This window comes from Eulemur rufifrons, chromosome 4 (assembly GCF_041146395.1).
Source record: "Eulemur rufifrons isolate Redbay chromosome 4, OSU_ERuf_1, whole genome shotgun sequence".
Taxonomy (NCBI): Eukaryota; Metazoa; Chordata; class Mammalia; order Primates; family Lemuridae; genus Eulemur; species Eulemur rufifrons.
In genome coordinates this window covers 80,938,485-80,961,919 of record NC_090986.1, presented here as the reverse complement: position 1 = coordinate 80,961,919, position 23,435 = coordinate 80,938,485, and the positions used below count along the sequence as shown (strand labels likewise).

The 23,435-nt window shown below is 36.0% G+C and overlaps 1 protein-coding gene across 1 annotated transcript in view; it reads right to left on the bottom strand.

The window, feature by feature from the left end:
• The window catches only part of MICU2 (mitochondrial calcium uptake 2), a 74,600-nt gene that overhangs the window by 36,711 nt on the left and 14,454 nt on the right, over nt 1-23,435 (bottom strand). Inside the window, exon 2 of the mRNA XM_069467447.1 lies at nt 3,665-3,806. Within this exon, the coding sequence (XP_069323548.1) occupies nt 3,665-3,806 (142 nt within the window). The remainder of the gene's footprint in view (nt 1-3,664; nt 3,807-23,435) is intronic.

The window sequence follows — 23,435 nt, the reverse complement described above, 5'->3', positions numbered from 1 at the left end:
TGAAATCAAACAGCTACTCCAGACCTCTTTTGATTAGTGTTAGCATGGTATCTTTCTCTATCCCTTTGCTTTTAATCTATGTCTTTATATTTAAAGTGGGTTTCTTGTAGACAACACGCATAAAATACATCTTTTAATTGCTGTATGTAGACCATATCTAAAGTGATTGTTTATATAGTTGGATTGATATATTTACCATATCTGTTTTCTATTCATTGCCCTTGTTTTTTGTTTCTTTTTCTTCTCTACTCTTTTTCTGCCTTCTCTGGTTTTAACTGAGCATTTTATATAATTTGATTTTCTCTCCTCTCTTAGAATGTCAACTGTATTTCTTAAAAAAACTTTTTTTGTAGTTCTCCTAAAGTTTGCAATATCCATTTACAATTAATCTAAGTCCACTTTCAAATAACTCTGTATCACTTGATGGGCAGTATAAGCACCTTATAACAGAGTATTCCCAATTCCTCCCTCCTGTCCCTTACCATTACTGTCCCACATTTCACTTATCCATAAGATTTGATCATCTAATATTTTTGTTGCTATTATTTTGATTAAACTGTTATCTGTTAGATTTGTTAAGAATAAAAAAATGAATGATTTAATTTTATATTCATGTATTCCTTCTCTAGCTCTCTTTTCTTCACATAAATCCAAGTTTCTGACATATTTTTTAATTCTCTTGAAGGGAAAGAACTTTTATGTTTCTTGTAAAGCAGATCTACTGGTGACAAATTCCTTCAATTTTTGTTTGTCTGAGAATGTATTTCTCCACTTTTGAAGGATAATTTCATTGAATATAGAATTCTAGGTTGGTGGATTTTTCTTTCACGATTTTAAATATTTTATCCACTCTCTTCTTGCTTACATGATTTATGAAGAGAAGTATGATGTAAATCTTACCATTGTTCCTCTACAGGTAAGGTGTTTTTTTTCCCCTTTGGTTTCTTCCAATATCTTCTCTTTTCCTTTGATTTTCTGCAGTTTGTATATGATCTGCCTAGGTATTTTTTGGTATTTATTTTGCTTAGTGTTCTGTGAACTTTTTGAATCTGTAGCTTGATGTTTGTTAATTTTGGAAAATTCTCAGCCATTTTTTCTTCAAATAGTTCTTCTGTTCCTTTTTCTCTTTCTCTTCCTTCTGGTATTCCCTCCCGTTACTTATATGTTACACCTTTTGTGATGGACCCACAGTTCCCGAATATTCTGTTTTTCTCAGTTTTTTTTTTTCTCTTTCCTTTTCAATTTGGGAAGTTTTATTGACATATCTTCAAACTCACTGATCCTTTCTTTGGTCAGGTCCATTATACTGACGAGCCATCAAATGCGTTCTTCATTTCTGTTATAGTGCTTCTGATTACCAGCATTTTCTTTTGATTTGTTCTAAGAATTTCTCCGTCTCTGTTCTTAAATACTGTATACTTTTTCCATTAGAGTCCTTAGCATATTAATCATGGTTATTTTAAATTCCTGGTCTGATAATTCTAAAACGTCTGCCATATTTAAATCTGGTACTGATGCTTGCCTTGTCTTCTCAGACTATGCCTTTTCTTTTAGCATGGCTTGTGACTTTTTTTGTTGAAAGTTAGGCATGATATTTTTGGGTAAAAGTTATAGAGGTACATAGGCCTTTTTATGCTTATCTGGCTAGGATTAGGTTGTGTTTATTGTTTGCTGTAGCTGTAGGTGTCAGAGGCTAAAATTTCCTCTGGTGCCTTTGTTTTTTACTCCCCTGTTGCCTTTTTGTTTTGCTAGAGATTTCTCTTCAAATAAGATCTAAAAGCTGTGATGATGGCCAGGTGCTTAAGGTGTTAGACTCAAAGATCTGAGAGGTGGGATCTTTCAGTTCTGCACCCGTTAGACAGGAGCCCTGTGGATGTGGTGGTGAGGTGTGGCGGAGGGGAAGGATCATACAGTTCTATGATCAGCCCAGACTGTGCTCTTCACAGTGCTTCTCAGGTTTTGTTTTGTTTTTAATTTTGTAGGTGAGACAGGAAGGCTAGAGGGGGCTGGAGTTGGGAATTTCCATTCCCCCAGGTTGGCTGGGCTCCAGTAAAATATTAAATAGTTTCCTTTCTGTGCAGGCCTTTGTGAAGGAGCAAATGCTCTGGGAGTATTTAAAATGGCTACTTTTCCCCTACCCCTGAGAGAAGGAAGAGATTTTTTTCTTATTTCTTCACTATGAGAACCTGGCGGGGCTCCTCAAGGTTAAACTTACAAAAGTGTATGGGCTTCTCCACGGCTGGGTCTGTAGGAGATTTTCTCTCTCAAACTAGTGCACACTCAATTCTAGCAATCAGTCAATTGCCCTTTAAACATTCCCATCTGATGCTGGTTACAGCGGTGGGTTCTCAGTGGTTATGTTCTGAGTCTCTGGATCTACCTGCCTCCAGTTTTCAGACCAGTGACCTCAATTCTCTGATGGCTCTAAGAGTTGCTGATTTTCAATTTGTCAGCCTTTTTTTTTTCCTGTGAGGACACGAGTGATGATGCCTAAGTTCTTCACGTGTCAGAGAGGTTAAACTACCTTTTGAAAGAAATCTTTTTGCATATCTTTGATTATTTACTTATTGAAGTTAACTGCATTAATGTATGTAAGTATATTTAAGGTTTTTGATACAAATTGCCAAACTTCCTTCCAAAGAAGCTGTACTAAAACAATCTAAACATATTTTTACCCCCTCATTTTCTTGCTCACAAACTTTCAATGCTCCCCTGCTGATTCAGGATGAAGTCTACCCATTCCTCCCAAATACACATTCATCTGGTGGTTGAACAGGCTCACTGAAATCTTCTATATAATCTAACCCTTATTTGTTTTTCAATTTTCTCTCACTATTGCCCAAAGTAATCTTTTGGTTTCAGTGATTGCTGAACTTACTGTCCCTAGAATACAGCTTGATCACTTTGTTTTTGTTCAAGTCATCCCTCAATACTCATAATGCCTTCCCAAGTCCTCTCAGTCTTTTCCAACTCAATCTACACTTCTCTGACTGTTCACCTTGCCCTCGCCCACTTGAGCTGTTGCATATGGAGCTATTTATAGGGAGTACTCCAGCATACCTTGGAAGTTGTCAGGAAGCCAAGAAGTTTTCATAGACTACTTCCACAACATGGGCAAAGAGGATGGGGCAAACTCTACTTTATGCAAAGTGAAAAGGACTAGTTTAGGTATATAAAACTAAGAATTTCTGACACGGTTTGGAATAAATGTGAGTTGGCTGTTTATAAAAAAATTATGTAATTATAGTCTTTGAATTTTTGCTTACTATATTTTTTCCACATCTTCTACCTAAGGTATGACTGCATCAAGTTGCTCTCATAACCTATATAGTCTAGTTTCTTTTTTTCTCAATTAAAACATTAATACCACCCAAAACTAATTTGTCCTGGACAAATTAATTATTAACAACATATTACTAGAATTTAAAAACGTAACCTATTCTCTGTCTCCTTAGAAAAAACCATATACAAAACAACTATTTCTATGATAGATAAATATAAAATTTAATTACACTTGTGTCACATGGAATGAAAAGTCTAAATAATAATGTATAGTACAAAAAAGATGATAATAAAAATGAAGAAAAGCTGTTACCAATCCTGAAAAATAGGCTTTTCAGCCCTAAAGTCTGATTTTTTTAACTTAAAAACAAAAATAACTCACGTTTCACTTGCTCGAACATTACTGAAAAGAGGAAGTCTCGTGGTGTCATGTAATACTCTCCCTCATGTTCCAGTGAAGAAAACTGCATGAAACGCTGTTTACGAAGAGACAATTTTTCTATTATTCCAGGGTCAGCATTTTTCTAAAAGAAAAATAAATTAAAATTTAAGTTTTTCAGTATTATTTTTAAACTCAGCCACTTCTAGAATAATTTTTTATTTACTGGAAATCCCATTACCTTCTAATAGAGTAATCTTTAAAGAGTAATTTTCATGTTTAGATCTGACAACTCTGAACTTTTAAATCACTCATTTAACAAATATTAACTGAGTACCTACTTTGCACTGTTTTAGGCACTGAAGATACAGCAGTGGATAAGACTTACCTGAGGAAGTTATCATTCCAGAAAGGGAGAATGACAATTAATGAGTAAATGTATAAAATAATGCAAGATGGTGAGAAGTACCACAAAGAAATATAAAGCAGAATAAGACAGTGATAAGGGGTATATTTTAGATAGGGTAGTCAGGGAAGGTCTTTTTGAAGAGGGAACATTTAAAGAGACTAAATGAGGCAGAGTTAATGAGTCACAGGGCTCTCTGGAGGAAAAGGGTTCTAAGCAAGAACAAAGTCCACGCGGTGGGAATACGCTTGGTGTGTTCAAGGAACAGCAGGAAGGCCAGTGTTACCAGAGTGACTGAGGAAAGAGGAGAGTGACAGAGGATAAGATCAGAGAGATAGACAGGCAACAGATCACACAAAGTTGTGCTTTCATAAAGATAAAATATACCACTATCAGGCAAAGCTCTACTTTCAGAAATATAAATGAGAAAACTATGGGTAGAAAGAGCTAAAAGAATGGGAAAAATATAGTTAGTGGAAGAGTTAGTAGCTCAGGCAGTAGGACCTAGACCATGACTAATTGCTGGTAGAGACAATACTGAAATCTTTGAGCACTCTCTAGGTGCTCTAGTTAAGCACCTTACACAGATTATTTAGTTAGTGCTCACAATAACTCCGAGCAATAGATACTACAGTAGATATGGAAACTGAAAAGTAAATGACAGAACCAGGTCTGTCTGACTCAAGGGGTTTTAATCTCTTAACTACCACATTGTCTCCTACAGATGACTGGGTGTTGTGGACCAGGCAGACTAGAGGAAAATGACACAGCAGTTACACAGACACCCATGTGAATGCAGGAATCTTGACACAAGAATGCATTTTCTGTGGAATCCAATAGCAGTAGGCTTTCATCTTGGATTGCTTTTCTAGGGCTGCTCTAACTTGGACCCACAGTACCCTTCCTGGACACATCACCTACTTCTCATACTTAGTCCTGATCCTACGACTTTCCCTGACACACAGGCAATGTTCAGTGACTGCTGACTTGAATTGAAATGGGCAAAACATGAACATTTGCTGCTTAAATCTCTCCAAATCCAAAGCCAGAAACAGCTCCTTTTTGGCTGATCTCAGTTCTCTAATATTAATTCTCTTCCCTCAAGCAGACAATAGGTTTCCTTGAGCAGCTGGTTTTATACCTCTTTTGTGTTCTGTACAGTACCTACCAGAGTACTGGACATGTACAGAATACTCCATAATACTGGAATAATCGGTACCCCTATCTCCTCTACATCTTTCCTTTTTTTTCTCCTTAAATTACTATTATAAAAATAACTCAAGGGGCATGCTTCAATTACATAAGTCCATACTTATCCTAGTAATCAGAAAAACTAAATTATCATTATTAATACCTTCTGAACATTTTATACACGGGGCAATATATACACACATGTATAAAAATATCAATAGCTATACATAGCAACATACAGATCATTTTATTTAAGAAACGGTTATTGAGCATCTATAGGAAAACAGTGTTAAATAAGATAAACATTAATTTATATCAGAAAGTACTAAGTGCTTTGGCAGTGAATTTACACAAAGTATATGGCCGAGATACGGAAGAGAAGGCGGGTAAGAGTATTCTCAGTGAAGGTTGCAGCATTTACAAAGTCCTAGATATGAGAGAATATAACATATTAGAAGAACTGAAAGAAGCTGAACATGGGCATATACATCATTAGAGAATTTTTGTATTTATTGTACTAATGTTAATATATATAGTCTATTAAGAGATTGACAAAATTAAATAGACAGAAAAAAAGTATATTCTTAAATCCTTAAGTGAATGTTGGCTCTTTCATACTTCCTAATACCTAAGTTGTTCATGACTGGTTAAAAAAATACTTTTTAACTGACAGCTTAATCCTTTTTGCATAAATAAATTAATTCTTCTTTCCAAACCTCAACTAACTAAAAGGGGTCAACTACTCACTCATCCCCCTCCTCTATGGGTCTCATAACAAGATGGACCATCAATTCTATGTTTCTTCTGGTTTTCGTGTTGTCATCTACCTTGGAGCGATCTTATTCTTCCCTGGTCCTAACTAATATGCAACCTCACCAAGAAGTAAAAACACAAACCTCCCACTCTCTCACAGCAAGACATGAAAATTATTTGCAAAGAAATCCTGTTTTTTTTTTCTTCTTGGAGGTTTATACCGTCCAAATTCTTCTATCCTATGGTTACCATTTTTTATATGCCTGTATGTATCTATAATTCACATAGGATAATATTTCTGAAGAGTCTTGAGAAAAGTCAATTATTCAGGGAAATGTCATTTTTTTTTATTGAGTTGGATGATTGATTCAGTTGTTTGTCATTCCATTCAATTTTGGTTAAATGTCCTTTCTAGTGAACAAGAAAAAGTAGAGGAGGTAAAATTAAATCTCTCTTTCTTTCATAGGTTGATTTCTGAGCCTAAAGCCATCGTTGAATTGCAAATCATGAATTTAGAAGGTCACTTATACACAAATGACCTCCAAATTTGTCCCACCACCACGACTCCACCAGTATATAGTGTGGCATATAAAACCTTCCAACAACCCTTCCATCAACATCCTCCAAACTCACTTTGGTATGGTAGCCTTTCCTTCTTGCTACTCCATGGTATAAATAAACCTATTCTACTACCCCAAAATATTTCAACTCCCACTGCCAGCGCTAACAGAGTCTCTCCTTTTCCTAATCCTCTCTACTGCCTCTCACACTTTGCTTATTTTTTTTTTTTTTTTTTTTGAGACAGAGTCTCACTCTGTTGCCTGGGCTAGAGTGAGTGCTGTGGCATCAGCCTAGCTCACAGCAACCTCAAACTCCTGGGCTCAAGCAATCCTCCTGCCCCAGCCTCCGGAGTAGCTGGGACTACAGGCATGCGCCACCATGTTCGGCTAATTTTTTTTTTTTTTTTTTTTTTTTTACATATTTTTAGTTGTCTGGCTAAATTCTTTCTATTTTTAGTAGAGACGGGGTCTTGCTCTTGCTCAGGCTGGTCTCAAACTCCTGACCTCGAGCGATCCACCCGCCTCGGCCTCCCAGAGTGCTAGGATTACAGGCGTGAGCCATCACACCCGGCCACTCTGCTTATTGAGGATACAACTATCACTTGGAGATTATCACCATTGTAGATTCTAACCCTACCATTTCTCTTATGAAATATACGGTGGAATCCTCACATCACCATCTCTTACTACTAGAATCTGTCCCTTCATCCTAACCCCCACCTCCTCTGAAGTGAACACTTAATTGAATATTTACTAATTTGAGGACACTTTAGCAAGACAGGAAGAAACAGAACACGTAAGAATGAAGGGGGCAATTGTATAGTAGTAAATACTAACAATACCTAATGTTTATTAAGTATGTAGTATATGCAAGGCAGGGTGCTAACATCTTTACACACATGTTCCCATTTAATCCCCACAATACCCCCAATAGTTCATAACATTTTTATCATCCTCATTTTACAAAGGAAAAAAGTAAGGCTTGTCAAGGTTAAACAGCGTGCCTAGATTAACAGAGCAGGTAAGTGATAGCATAAGCAGTACGACATCAACCCCCCAATCTCAAGCACTATCCTAATACTAGCTCCTGTTAGAATTACATAAATCAGAAAAACAGAGAGTAGGCTTTAAGCTAGGCTCTAGAGAATAAATAACGAAGAACATAACTAGAATTAGCCATCCTTTAGGCCCTGGGCTAAGTACTGTCCATTTCCTAAATCAATCAAAGTTAAAGTAAGTAGGATATATTGATTATGTTTCTTTGCTACAGCAAAATCTATGTAGAGGAGAAAATGTATTGTTCTGAAATTACCAGAGTCTTTCTTATGCCAAGTTGATAAACCAATATAATTTTACTCGTCATATTTATCATACAATAGTAGGATTTTAAAAATATATTTTAAAGGATCACTAATATAATCAATGTGTTATATATTTATGCTTATTTTATAGAATTTAGAAAATTTGCCAAAGCCATTTTTAATCTTTTATTTATGTCAGGCTTATCTTGCTTTACTTCATTTTTATAACTATTTTGATCAAATCTTAGACTTATTGGATGGATTTAATGGTCAATAATGCAATAATCAACCCTAATATTGTTCCTAAGAGGAAACAGGTGCTTTATTATATATCATTTCCAGGAATGCACTGTAGTAAAAACCAAGTTGTCTGTTTTTTGTCTAATTTTTCAACTAAACTGCAAACCCTTGAAGCATAAATTTTATCTTTGTTTCATGACACTGTGCAAAGCATTTAGCCTGGTGCCTTATACATAGTGGGAATAACTGATATTCATGGCATAGAATTTTAAGAGTTAAAAGGGACCGAGAGATAATCTAGTCCAACACCTCTGTGCAAGGGACCAAAAGTCAGATCTTTTCAGTCCCATACCAAGTGTGGTTAACTACTTCTAATAAATGTTGGGAACAAGTAGCTAATTTCCAAATGCTGCTAATTTATAGCCTAAGATAATCATGCCAAATTATCCTTTATTGTCTTCAACAATTAAAGGTATAGTTTACAACAAGCCTTTGGTGGAAAAGTAAATTCTCTCCTATCCTGTTCTTTTTCTTTCTTTCTTCATTTCTTCCTTCACTCCTCGCATCTGTATGGTCTTCCTGATCACAGGTGTGTGTGACCTTTCTCCAGTTTTGTTTCTTTCCCTCCTCCCCTCATAGGTTTCAGGTGGCTTTTTTTTGTTGTTGCTGCTGTTTTCAAATTTCTTGAACTAACCATATTATTTCAGGTACTCAATTACTTTTCTCTAATCTCTGCCTTCTCTTTTTCACTGTGGCGTACTTGTAGTGGGCTGGGCTTGGTAAAGGGAGCTATAGCAAAGAAAATGGCTTGTAGGCTTAAATAAGTACAGTTAGAAGATCAGTTTGGATGGAGAGGATGATGAGGTATAATAAACATCACAATATCAAAGTTATATCTGAGAATAACAATGCAAACAGAAATGCCCAGCTTAGTATTATTTACATTTTAGGCAGTGAGAAAGTTGATTAATTCAGTCTCAAACATCTAAGAACCTGTTATGTGTCATTGTTCTGGGGATGTATAGATGGATACTATGGAGTCTCAGCCTAAAGACGCTTACAAAGGGGAGTGGATAACAAATAAACAGTTAAAAGCACTAAAGTCAAATAGCTTGGGATTCAAAATCCAGTTCTGTCCCTTACTAGTTATGTGATCTTGGGCCAATTATCTCTCTGCACCTCAGCTGACTCATATGAAAAATGAGTAAACTGGAATCAAACAGCTTACATGTAAATCCCAGCTCTGTCCCTTGGGCAAGTTACACTACCCTTCAGTTAACTGATCTGTAAAATGGAGAGAATAATATTACCTACCTCAAAGGTTTTTTGTTTTTGTTTTTTCCAAATGAGCATTCAAAGAAACAATACATATAAAACACTTAGCATAATGCCCAGGAGCACATATTAAGTGCTCTAGAAGGTTAGCCATTACTATTATGATAATCATAATTTTAACAAATGCTCTAGTAGAAATACATTAGAAAATTCTATGAGAAGGCAGAGAGAGAACCAATTAACTGCCTTGTAGATGTAAGAGCAGGAGAGATTTGAACTGGATCTCAAAGGATGAGTAGGAGTTTGCCAAGACAGGGAACAACGGTAGAGCAAACTATACTAAAGCCAGTTCTGAGATCTGGGCAGCCAGATCCATGATGCAAAGGTCTTTGAGGTACATGACAACAATGGACAGAAAAAGAGAATAGCAGACACACTATATTGCAAAGATCATCGTGGATTTTGACATTTTCTTTTGTTAATTTATACAATAGCCACCATATATGTAAGACACTGGAGCCTATATGGAAATATAGAAATAGGATATCTCACACCATGAATCAGCATTTACTTTTAAGCTATATATCAATCTGATAAACTTGGTTATTTAGTTTCAAAACCCCACCATATTAAAACATTAAATTCTAAATGCTATTAATAGATTCAAGTACACTAATGGCAGAAAGGAGATCTAATAGCCTGACAGTAAGCCAGGAGAGAAAAATAATGCAAAACAGACATTGCTGCAATAGTCTGGACCAATCAATGTTATTGCCAGTCAACAGCCCATAGGTAGTCTATTCATGGTGATGATTGTCAGTCAATGAGAAACTAATTATGTAGGGAATATTCTCTTCAAAATGTAGGAAAATCTGAAATATAGTTTAGCTGTTTTTAATGTAAATCTTTCATAAGAAAAAGTGTTTCTTGCTTATAAAGGTAATTTTAGTTACCTGGAAGATTCATTTACATGGCACACCTCACACTCCACTGACGCTGTATAAATTCAGCATTACTGTCCAATTTACTATACATCTAAAGTACTTTGCAGAATGTATGTTATATAAAAATACCAGGGCTAGGTTTATATAAACTGAAAATGACTACAGCTGTAAGTGAAAACATAATGTCTTTCAGAAAAATAAGAGTAGACATAGTTTGGGGTTGTCAAATACTGCTACATGTCAAATAAAATTAGAATACAATTTGCAAATGCTTTCCTCTTTACAATAATGTTAACATATACTTTTAAGAGAGCTTACCACTAGTTTATTCTTAGTTATGATGAGGTATCACTTACAGGAAAAGCATCTATACGAGTAACAATTCACTATTATGCTGACATACAGGTTTGGGGATTTTAGGACATCAAGAGAAATGTGACATTATCTCCCAGGGCTAAACCAATTCCCTGCAAAGACAAAAAGTATGTTAAGGCAAACTATAATTTTAAGCAATTTATTTAGGATATAAATTTCAGCATAAATGTTGCTGCTCATGGTCTAAAATCCTTGTAAGTGCTGAGGATTGTTTCAAGGCTATAGAGAGACTATTAGCACTGGAGGAAGTTGGAATCTCCAGGTATTACAGGATCTGCTGCATAAACCAAGTTTTAAGTTTCTTTTTTTCCTTTGGATTTTGGTTTTTACTCACAATTTTTATATAAGAATACATTTGGAAATAAAATCTGGGAAGGTCCTTTCTCTATGTGAGTTTTCTCAAAAAAAAAAAAAAAAAAGTACACAGAAGTACCTTCCTGAGAGTTAACTTTTAATAAAATCAAAAGGTTATCACTACAAATTGATGAGAAAGCGGTAAATGAAAGTTCTTAAAACTGTCCGCCTCCTCTCTGACTAAAAAACAGAACCAAAAGGAAGTAAACATGGCCATGCTGAAGCAAGTTCCTAACCTCCCGCTTTAAACTTGTTTTCGAGGAGGATCTTCTGGATACTGAAAATTGGACCAAACTGTAAGACAACACCAGGACCGAAAACCAGTTTCTCCCTGGGAGCACAGTGTGATATAATGGAACCAGAAGATGAAATTCTGCACTGGTTAGGGCTGCCATGCAGAGCTGTGTGCACTGCATCTTTCTATGCAGCACCATTCACATTGTAATCAGCATACAGTTGTCTAGCAAATGGCAGTAAGGTGCACTGAGGAAGGCATGTCTTTCTAATTCGCACAAAGGTACCACGTGGGTTAGGGTTAGCGGTGTCACCAATATTTCCAAATTTGCAGGGACTTTGCAAACCAGAGGAAAGTACAGACTATCCCACTGAAGCTCCCAATACTCACTGCACTCACTAAAGGCCCAACACTTAACTTTTGTTCCCTCCTGTGTCCTGTTAAAGGTGGGACCAGCACCAGCAAGTTATGGTTTTGTTGGGCAGAGGAAAATACTGTATTCATGGCTACACTGAACTGAAACCTACAAACTGTGAGGATGTTTTCCTAAATTGGCAGGCACCGCAAAATGGGGGAACAAAGTGAAACCAAAAGGCTACTCTTACTGGATGGAATAACTCCAACTTTGCAGAATGGGCAGAACTTCCAGAGTATAGTCAGCCCTCCACATCTGATAAAAAATGTTCGGAAAAATAAAATAAAATAAAATGAAAAATAACAGTAAAACAAACACTAAAAAAATAGAAAAACTATACAGTATAACAACTATTTGTATCACATTTACATCATGTCAGGTATTATAAATAATCTAGAGATGATTTAAAGTATACAGGAGGACACATATAGGTTATGCACAAATACTATGCCATTTTATATAAGGACTTTAGTTGGTATCTGTGATGGGGGGTGGGGAGGTAGGGGGTTGGTCCTGGAACCAATCCCCTGGGGATACCGAGGGACAACTGTAGATCTAGGACACAGACATGTTCCCAACTGCAATAGTCCATCGCTGAGCTCTTTCTCAAATCTCTCAGGCAGCTGAATGACTGAACAGTTGATATTATCTATTAACATTCCGTTCTTTAGCTAATACTTTAATGGAAAGATAAAAAGAATACTTAGATCAAGATGGAAAGGATACATATTCACATTGTTTTTGGCAAATAACATACTTGGCTAGAACATCAGTTTAAAACCTAACGTGGGGCCTATGCAAAATTTTTGGGGAAAAACGAAGGCAAGAGCAATAGGAAACAAATAATAATGAAAATCACATTCTGAAGGAAACAGAAAAAAATTATAGAAAATTAAAGCCCAGGAGTTTGAGGTTGTTGTGAGCTAGGCTGATGCCACGGCACTCTAGCCTGGACAACAGAGTGAGACTCTGTATCAAAAAAAAAAAAAAAAAAAAAAGCAAGACAATAGAAATATTTGAAAAGGGAGCTGATTGAGCTAAATAAAACAGAGGAGAAAAATACCATTATAAAATTTAAAGAAAGCCTTAAGAAACAGTAAAGATCAGAATCAACACTGTAGAAAATATATGAACTAAATGAAAATATACGGACTATAAAAAAGTCACATAGAAAGCAGAAGAATAGCACAAAGAAAAGCAATTAGGAAAAACAATATCTACATGAATGACAGACACCAAAGATTCAATCTATGAGTAACTGCTGTGCTTCAGGAAGAAAAAGAGCAAAGCAAATCAGATATCTATTTAAATACAGTGGGAAAGCAAACTTTATTGAAACAAAGATCTGAATTTGCTACCCTATTTGCCACTGCCCTATGTGTACGCACTCTAGGTTTGAATAATCCTAGAAGATTTCAGGGGAGACTGATTAGTTTTAGTCTCTTTCAGAAAATGTAATTAAGGTTAGAACCATGTTGCCCTTATTGCTGGATTCAACCTTTTAAGAACTGTTGTCTAAGGAGTTAACACCAAGAAAAGGCACAATAGGGGAATAGACATAATTAAGATTAATCTTAAAAGGCACATATTGCCCTTATATATTATGTGGGGAAATAAAAGTAGTGTGGGTGATGGCGGGTGGGGGTTAACAGCATTGAAGCTATTCAACCTGGAAAACTGGAGAGAATTTTTTGTCCCTCCCCATGCCAACCTGTCTATTGTAAACAGTTTATTAAACAGAACTATTCCATTATCTGAATGAGATTTCATAAGACACTTCTACAAATCTACTCTGTTGGCCAGTGTATATAGTTACATATAAATAACCAATGGCCTGGCATGAGAAGCAGCTGCCTGAGGAACTAGCTCATCAGGGAGAGGGGAAGGGTGTGGAATGCAGTGGGGAAGATCAAAGAGCAGCTCAGGGCCTGCTGGTGGCTCTGTTATCCTATACCTACAGAGACTGAATTTAGTGTCTTGTCTTCATAGGTGCAAAACTGGTGGCAGAGCGGGATGCATTCCTCCTATTACCACAACAATTTGCTTCGCAAACCTGAATCTATACTAAATATATGGGAAAGGAGAAGAAATGCTAGGATTTGAGGCCATAGTGAACATGTGAGAACCATCCACATGGTTCTAGTTATATATAAAATGCTCCGTGGATTTCAAGGATTACTTGTAATGCAGTAAAAAATGTGACAAAGGAATTAAGGGCAATGAGTGATGTGAAGTGGATAAAAGAGATCTTTGAAAGCTGATGACTTCTGTTAAAACATTTCACTAGTTTATTGCCTTTAAAGCAACAGGTGCTTCACCATTCTGTCTCTACTTTTTATCCATGAAGTGACATATTAGAAAAAGTTAGTTCTCTGTTCTTTGTTGAACATTCTTTGGTTTCCGCATTTCTCAGGAAGAAAGTGGGAAAAGAGCCTTGCTTAGAGCTTTCGATATGTCCAATACATATACATTGCATTAGACAAAATATAGTGAGAACTATTCATTTGTGGCCTTTATTTTGGAATTTGTAATAACCTGGATAAAATATACTTGCTTTGTTGCCTTTGAATTTTCTGTGGTGTAACTGAAAAAATATCTTTTCTTCTTAAAGGAAATCTTTACAATTGGACATTTTCACTCATTAGACAAAACTTTTCCAGTTTGTTCTGAATTAGGGAGATTTTATTGTATATGTAACAAAATACTGCCAGACTAAATTAGGATATTCACTGCATAAGCTATGTTTCATAATAAATTCTACAAAATGACAGGGTATTAGTTAAAGAGACAAAAGTCATTCCTGGGAAATCTGGAAGCTCTGCAAACTACTCTCTCTGGCTTCTGAATATCATCTGATCTAGTGATGGTCTAGTCTAGACTTCTTTTCAGAGGCTGGAAGAAAGCTAGCACGGCTTTTCACAGATGAGCATGGTAAAATGAAATGGTATATGCTTATATATATTGTTTTTAATAACCCCATAGATTTCTATCTGGAGAAGAGTGGTCGTCATCAGGAGATGCTGATGAGTAAAGAAATAAGCATCTTCTATTCTAGTGGCAGCTTTCTCTTTCCTGATTAGATTACTGAACAGAACACTCATTTTCCCTTCATCCACAATTACTTTCCAGGAGGTACATCATAACTACATATATTTTTGTTTATGCTCTAGATGAAAAGTTTAAATTAGGTTTTGAGTGTTAAAAAAAAGACTAGAGCCTTAATTTAAAATTTCAACACCTCAATACTCCCTCCGAAGTATCATCAATATTATTAATTGCAGCTGTAACTATGTAACATTTTTCTTAAGAAATAACTCAGCTAGGTTATTTCCCTATACAGAAGAAGGTAAAATATTACTTTGTGAACTCTTTCTACAACTAATCAACATCAACCTATTTCATTAACATGAATCTCCTGTGACCAAGCATTGCCCAGAGATAAAATGACAGCTGAAGAGGCACTCACTTCCTCGTGGGGGAGGCATAATAGAAGGTGATGTTAGAGAAGAAATATGAAAGGAACAACCAGCGCTTACCAAATGTGCATGTTCCACAAGAATACATTTCAAACTCTGTTAAGTATATTTCCTACATTATTTATCTACCATGGCATTTTGATTTCTTACTTTTCACAATCACGTATGTTCCAGACTAATATTTTTCAAGGCTATATAATTCAATTTAAATAGAAAACTAGTAACAGGTTTGGTACCAGTAAATTTACCCGGATTGTGATCTCTCTTATTTGGGCAGCTGAGAAGTAGATGCAGAGCAGTAATAGGAACTTTTGGGATATAACCTCTGATCTCATTTCAGGAACCTTACATACCCATGCAAAAAGGTCTCCTGGAACCTTAGAACTTCAAGTAAGTGCTGCTGTCAGAGGGCTGAGTCATGAACAGAGGCTACCACTAAGGATAACAACATCTAGGATATTGTATCCTACAATATGTGACACAATATGAAGCAAAGAAGGAATGGATTAAAGGATCTCTCTCTCCTTCCTCCCAACCCTTCTTGGGGAACAGCTGCAGCCTGCAGATGTAAGTATTTTACAGTTGGGGACTGCAGAAGGAAAGTGATTCATTCATATAGTATTTTGCCCTGCTTTGCCCTATGCTCCCACATTCTCTGTGACCCACTCAGACTTCCATATCCCAACCTCCAGCAAATGGCAGTCACCTCCATTAGCTTCCTCAGCTTATAGGAAACTTATAGTGAGGTTGGCTTTTTAAAGCTTGTGGCTCACTGACGGCAAGTCCTACACCCTAATCCTACAAAAAAATTGGTTAAAGATTGGAATTATTTAAAATAGAACAGAATTTTAAGACACTTTCAGGTAAATGGGAAGATAATGAAGGTTTGAATGCAGAGGCAGATTTGTAATTTTTTGTTAAAACAAAAACTTTAAAAAATTCCAACAAAATAATAGGCATATATTTAACCAAGGACGTGAAGGATCTCTACAAGGAAAACTACAAAACACTGATGAAAGAAACTGTAGATGACACAAACAAATGGAAAAACATCCCAGGCTTATGGATCGGAAGAATCAATATTGTTAAAATAACAGATTCAATGCAATTCCTATCAAAATACCAATGTCATTTTTCACAGAATTAGAAAAAACAATTCTAAAATTCATATTTTGGACCAAAAGAGAGTCCAAATAGCCAAAGCAATCCCAAGCAAAAAGAACAAAACTGGAGGCATCACATAACCTAATTTCAAATTATACTACAAGGCATTAGTAACCCAAACAGCATGGTGCTGGTATAAAAGTGGACACACAAAGCAATGGAACAGAATAGATAACCCAGAACTAAAGCCACATACCCACAACCAACTGATCTTTGACGCAGCAGACAAAAACATATACTGGGGAAAGGACACTGTAGTCAATAAACAGTGCCAGGAAACTTGGCATATGCGGAAGAATGAAACTGGATCCCTCTCTCTCACCATATACAAAAATTATCTCAAAATGGATTAAAGATTTAAATGTAAGACCTAAAACCAAAAAAATTCTAGAAGAAAACTCAAGGAAAAACTCTTCTGGACATGGTCTAGGCAAAGAATTTATGACTGAGACACCAAAAACAAATGTAACAAAAACAAAAATAAATGGAACTTAAACTAAAAAGCTTATGCACAGCAACAGAAATAATCAAGAGAGTAAACAGACAACCTACAAATGGGAGAAAATATTCACAAACTATGTGTCCTACAAAGGACTATTATCCAGAATCTACAGAGAACTCAAACAACTCAGCAAGAAAAAAACAAACCACCCCATTAAAAAGTGGGCAAATGCCATGATGAGGCATTTTTTAGAAGATATACAAATGGCCAACAAACAGTATGAAAAAATGCTCAACGTTGCTAATGAGAGAAACACAAATTAAAACCACAATAAGATACTATCTTACTTCAATAGAATGGCCATGATTAAAAAGTAGAAAAAAATAGATACTGGAATGGATGCGGTGAAAAGGGAACACGAGACACTGTTGTTGGAAGTGCACATAGTACAACCTTTATGGAGATCGGTATGGAGATTTCTCAAAGAACTAAAAGTAGGTCTACCATTCAATCCTGCAACCCCACTACTGGGTACCCAAGAGAAAATAAATCATTGTATCAAAAAGACACCTGCACTCGTATGTTTATCACAGCACAATTCACAATTATAAAGATATGGAATCAACTTAAGTGCCCATCAACCAATGAGTGGCTACAGAAATGTAGTGTGTATATATATATACCATGGAGTACTCCTCAGCGATAAGAAAGAATGAAATAATTTCTTTTGTAGCAACTTGGGTGGAAATGGTGGTCATTATCCTAAGTGCAGTAACTCAGAAACGGAAAAATAAATGCCGCATGTTCTCACTTATATTTGGGAACTAAACTATTGATATGCAAGGACATACAGAGTGGTATAATGGACACTGGAGACTCAAAAGAGGTGAAAAATTACCTGTGGGGTACGGGTGGTGGGTACACTACAGGCCCACACTTTACCACTGTGCAACATGTAACAAACTTATCTGTGTAGCAAACCTTCACATTTACCCCCCCAAATCTATTAAAATTAAAAAAAAAAAATCTCAAAAAATCCCCCCCCAAAACCCAAAAAACTTCCATTGATAGTATTCTTTTTTGGAATTGGTCTTTGTACAAAATGAATATTGTACTTATTTAAATGTCAACTTTAGTTTTGATCACTGCTAACAAGATTGTCCTGGGTGTCCTTAGCTTCAGTATTCACTTGGCTGCCTTGGATCAACTTCAGTAAACCTTTCCAGAAGACAGAGTAAATAATCACTTACTTACTTTTGATTATAATTAAAACCCTTCACAAAGCAAGGCATGTACTAAATCTCCCCTTTTTCATTTGGCTCACTTATTTGTTAAGAATTAATTCCGGTAGTTACCTCCTTTAGAGTCCTTCCAGGAGTGCCTATTTTGGGTTAGGTGTCCTCCCTTTGTCAGCATACAGAACACTGAGTAAATTTTTATCAAAGCCCTAGTAACCCTGCACTGGAACCGCCTGTTCTCCACTCCAGTGAAGTCTTCAAGAACAGAAAGTATCTTTTCTTCTCTGTATTCTCAACACCTAGTACTTGGTTAACATTGTTAAATGCTAAAAGTGTGCCATGAATGAATGGGTCTTTATGAATGGGAATCAATTCCAAACTCAAAGTGTGACATTAAAAAATTTTTTTGAAATAGGTTTCAGTCTTTGAACCAATATGCATAAGTTTGGTTTTTATGCTTATATATTTTAAACCTTTACTAAAATATCTTTAGATAGCTAGGTACATACTCTGCCATGTGCAATTTCACAAAGAAGCATGTACACAAACAGAAATAAAGACCCTTTGTTTCCTTTTATTATAGCCACAAATTACCGTATATTGCTAATTAGTTTAGATTAAAAAAAATGCCTTCATAACAAGAGGAAAGAGGTAAAGCCATCAACAGGTGGTAGCACTGTTAATGGGACCAAATCGTATTACCTTATTTTTTGCCTAGTATGGAAACCATGGAATCTCAGAAACAGAATGCTCTGAAACTGGATTATACCAGCTGCTTCACACTTTCCTTCTGTAAATCTGAATTAATGGCTTGATGGATTTCAGGCCTTATACCATGGTTGGTTTAGGTTTTAATGGAATTCTTCAGCTTTATCTTAGAGTTCATTGGCAGACTGTAAAACAATATTTCAAAGACAAAATTCTGCTATAAAAACGTATTTGTAAAAATTGAGCAGAGGGTAAGCCAGACATTTTACCAAACCAGGTCGTACTAGCAAAGAAGTATGCCAATCATATTTTTTTTGATGTTTATAAGCTAAATCACCACTAAATAAAGTAATACATAAATTACATAATATAAATAAATACACAATGTAAAAAGTAAAGTAATGCAGATGTAATTACATATTATTTTGGCAAATTAATTTACTATTTGAGCAAAGCTCTGCTTTGTATCTGTTATGTACAAATGTAGAACAAGTCATTTCAGACCTGGGAAGAATTTGCCAAAACCTCCCTTTCCACTTTCACCTTATTCTTTTTGACATATTTCATGATAAGATATAAGATATCCATACTTTCATTTAGTAATTTCTAGAGATACTTTAACAGTGAAGATTTTTAAAAATTCCACAACAGAACTTGCTCTACAATGATGGAAAAACCACACAAGTTTTTTGGTGGTTTTTTTTTTTTTTTTGCTTTAAGGTAGTACCAAGCATAACTAAAGTAAACTACTACTAAATAAGCAGAAAAGAATTTCCCACTTGGTACTTCAGTTGTCACCACTACTAGTACCCAGAATGTCCTTTCTCCCTCAACTGCCTCCACTCTTTTATGTCTTTTACAACAGTTGGTATCAAAGGGAAAAATGTGAGTGCTACATCTTAACCTCAAGTAGAAGAAAGAAGCAGTATAAAACTGTGTCAGTGAATCATATACTAAGTTAGTAGAATTGTTAGCATTTGCCCAGGCAGCAGTGAGGTCTATACCAAATATAAAGTTCTTTGGGCACATGTCAAAGAGATATCCTTATCCTGACCCTTTAGAATTTTAGAATCTTATGTGAGAAAATAAACAAACAAACAAACAAACAACAGTGAAAACTTGTAGTTTATAAGTGGTTACACATATACTTTAAGGGTAAGCATGGACAGAGCTAGCATTTAGGTAACCTCCTCTTTTAAAATTTATTTGGTGAATCTATTCCTGTGCTCTTTGTAATCAAGAGAATAATCCTAGTTAACATTTTGGGAAGAGAGTAGAACAGATATTTGTAGCCTAGAATAGACAGAGCCTGATGTTCTGAAATGATTCAAGCAACCCAAATCTCCAAACTTGAATTGCTAGTGGAATATCTAAGAGTAACTCTGAATATCTGAAAGCCTGAAAGGATTTTGTCATTAGTTTCCAAATATTTATGGGCTATTGCTTAGATATTCTCTTAATTTATAATTTTTATAAAATTTTATATAAGCAATATATATTATTACCAGCATTAATAATATTCTCATGAGTTCACAGGTAAACTCCTTAGGCTGTGAGAACTTGAATAACCCAACTCACAGGCTGGAGGGCAAACAGAATAAACTCGAAGATGCTCCCTTGGACAACGAAGGTTGGTTACAGTGTCTTCCATTTATAAAGGTGTAAACAGGATAAGCTAGTAAAATAGGGCTAACAGAGGTACACTGGGCTAGAACAGAGAATGCCCAGGGTCAGAACAGAAGAACTGGTAAAGGGTAAGAGACAAACATCACAAATTACCAGATCTAAAGGTAATAGCAGGTAAAAGGAGTAATACAGTGACACGATCAAAGCAATGTAGTGGAAAATAATTTTAGATATATGTGAAGTATTTTATAATGTGAAGAAGAATGAAGATTAAGAACCAGGAAGGGACAAGGATGTAACCTAAAAATTTAGAGCAGACATGTTACCCTCACACGACATGATCATACTTCTGGTGCTCACAACTCCCTGAAATCTGTGTGAAACATGTGTGCACATATTTTGGGAGAGAGGGTACATAAGTTTTACCACATTCTCAAACAGATTCACAACCTATTCCAAGATTAAGAAAAATGACAAAGATGAATCAGCAAACATGACTGATAACATGGTAAAATACAATAATGATTAGTAAAATAAAATGCCTCCATTTTAAGTACTGCATATATTAGAACAGTATACAGCTAATGAAATTATATTAATAAATAACTGAGAAGAATATTTGACTCAACCCCTTTTCAACATACAGCAGTAGAAGTTCCTTTTAGAATCTAAAAGAAAAGAGGTTTCCAAATATGTCTAAGTATGAAATCTATTAATTCCGTGTTCTCTAAAAATGTCACCAGCTAAAGCAGCAGATTAATTAAAGAATATACATAATTGATATCTAGTCAGGATAAAGCAAAGTACTAAAGGAAATCATTGCCACATAAAAATTTCAAGTAAAAGCTTGGTCTTAACATTTTACATGTATATCTGCATAATTCTCATTTTTGTTTTCACTATACTTTTTCGCTGATGTGGCAGTAAAGCCACTTCTCTATGTAAGGAAGCAGCCATCACAGTAAGTGTGATAAATACTTACAGTCTTTAGCAGAGAAACAACTACAGAGAAATACAGGTGAGAAGAGACTGAAGAGGAAGGACACAGAAGCAAGGGATAGACTCCAAAAGGGCTTGGACAGCTCACTGTCACTATAAAGACACTATCCAGAACCACTTTAATCATTTCTTAGTTTCAGAGCTAATAGCTTGATTTCTATAATATGAAGAATAATACTTTGTTTATATATTATTTTCCTGCAAAGTTTTAAACAAGTTTTTTAAAAAAACCTTTCTACTCAAGACATAACACTCAAAACTTTAACAGTAGTCTTTTTAAGTCATGATGGGAGGAGGAAGATGGTTTTTAAATGTTTCTTTTTCACTTCCCCCTAAATTTTTTATAATATACACACATTTCAGTAAGAAAAAAAGCCAACAAAAGTAATGTTGAAAAAAAGAATTGAGAAATAACGGCTCCAGCCCCCTTCCTAACAATTTCAAGGAATTTCAGCACTCATAATAAAATATTATTTCTTTAGTGTTTCAGGAAGTAATCTTTTCATGACTATCATTTAAGATGGATTTAATTATTGCTTAACGGTCAACCTACTAATGAAACACAGTCTTAATTTAAAAACAAAAAAGTTGCAGTATTATATAAGTCGAGCTTCAATCATTGATGACATATAATTAGTTCATATGCAGTTTTCGAAAAGAAAAAAAAAAGTGTGGCTCTGGTACACATTATACTACAAATAGCCCTCTGTCTATCGCTATGGTTACCTGGTTAAACCCCAATGCTTCCTTATAATCATTCTTTTCTGATTTGCAATTAAAGTATCTCACACTTGGTATGTCTGAGAGTAAGAACTACAAGAAGAGATAAGTCTTTCCTATACTATTCAACATATGTAAGGACACTGGATCAGTCATCATTTGCTAATTAGAACAGCCTTTAAGAGATGCTCAGCTGTTTACTGTTTTTCCCTTGCTGTGAGGCAGTCACAGCTCCACCTATGGGGCACCCACTGAAGCAACATTCAAAGCAATACTGCAACCACCAAAAGAGCAGTCCCTGACCTGGACTCCAATCCTGGAGCAATTCCAAGCATTCCAGACCTCCTCAGGACTGCGGGTTTGAACAGAGGCAGAAGCCATATTAGTGATCTGTTTCTGATTTCTGCTGGTTTGTTTGTTTGTTTGTTTCTTTCTTTCTTTTTTTGAGACAGAGTCTCGCTCTGTTGCCCGGGCTAGAGTGCCCTGGCGTCAGCCTAGCTCACAGCAACCTCAAACTCCTGGGCTCAAGCAATCCTTCTGCCTCAGCCCCCGACAGTAGCTGAGACTATGGGCATGCACCACCATGCCCGGCTAATTTTTCCTATATATTTTTAGTTGTCCAGATAATTTCTTTCTATTTTTAGTAGAGAAGGGGGGGGGGTCTCACTCTTGCTCAGGCTGGTCTCGAACTCCTGACCTCGAGCTATCCTCCCACCTCAGCTTCCTAGAGTGCTAGGATTAAGGGGCATGAGCCATCGCGCCTGGCCACTGCTGGTTTCTTAATTGGGCAATTATGACCAAATTAAACTGAAAAAGATCTGTCTTCAAAATACTCAAGTATGATTTAATCTGTTGACATCTGCATTGCACACATAGAAACATAGAAATCAACCCATTTATAGCTTCTTACTGTGTATAATCTTCTAATTAATTGTATATACTAGAGAATGAGAAAAAAGACATGATAATGCCAAATAGCAGATATGCTAAGTCATTCATATTTTCCTTTGGAATATCTAGACCATTTTCTGGAAACACACTGTGTTTTCATATTTAAGGTTCATTTTTCCTAATTTAAAAAGTGGGGCCTGGCACAGTGGCTTACATCTGTAATCCTAGCCCTCTGGGTGGCTGAGGTGGGAGGGTCCCTTGAGGTCAGGAGTTTGAGACCAGCCTGAGCAAGAGTGAGACCTGTCTCTACTAAAAATGGAAAAAATTAGCCGGGCGTGGTGGTATGTGCCTGTACTCCCAGGTACTTGGAAGGCTGAAGTGGGAGGATCGCTTAAGCCTAAAAGTTTGTGAGCTAGGTTGATGCCACAGCACTCTAGCCTGGGCAACAGAGTGAGACTTTG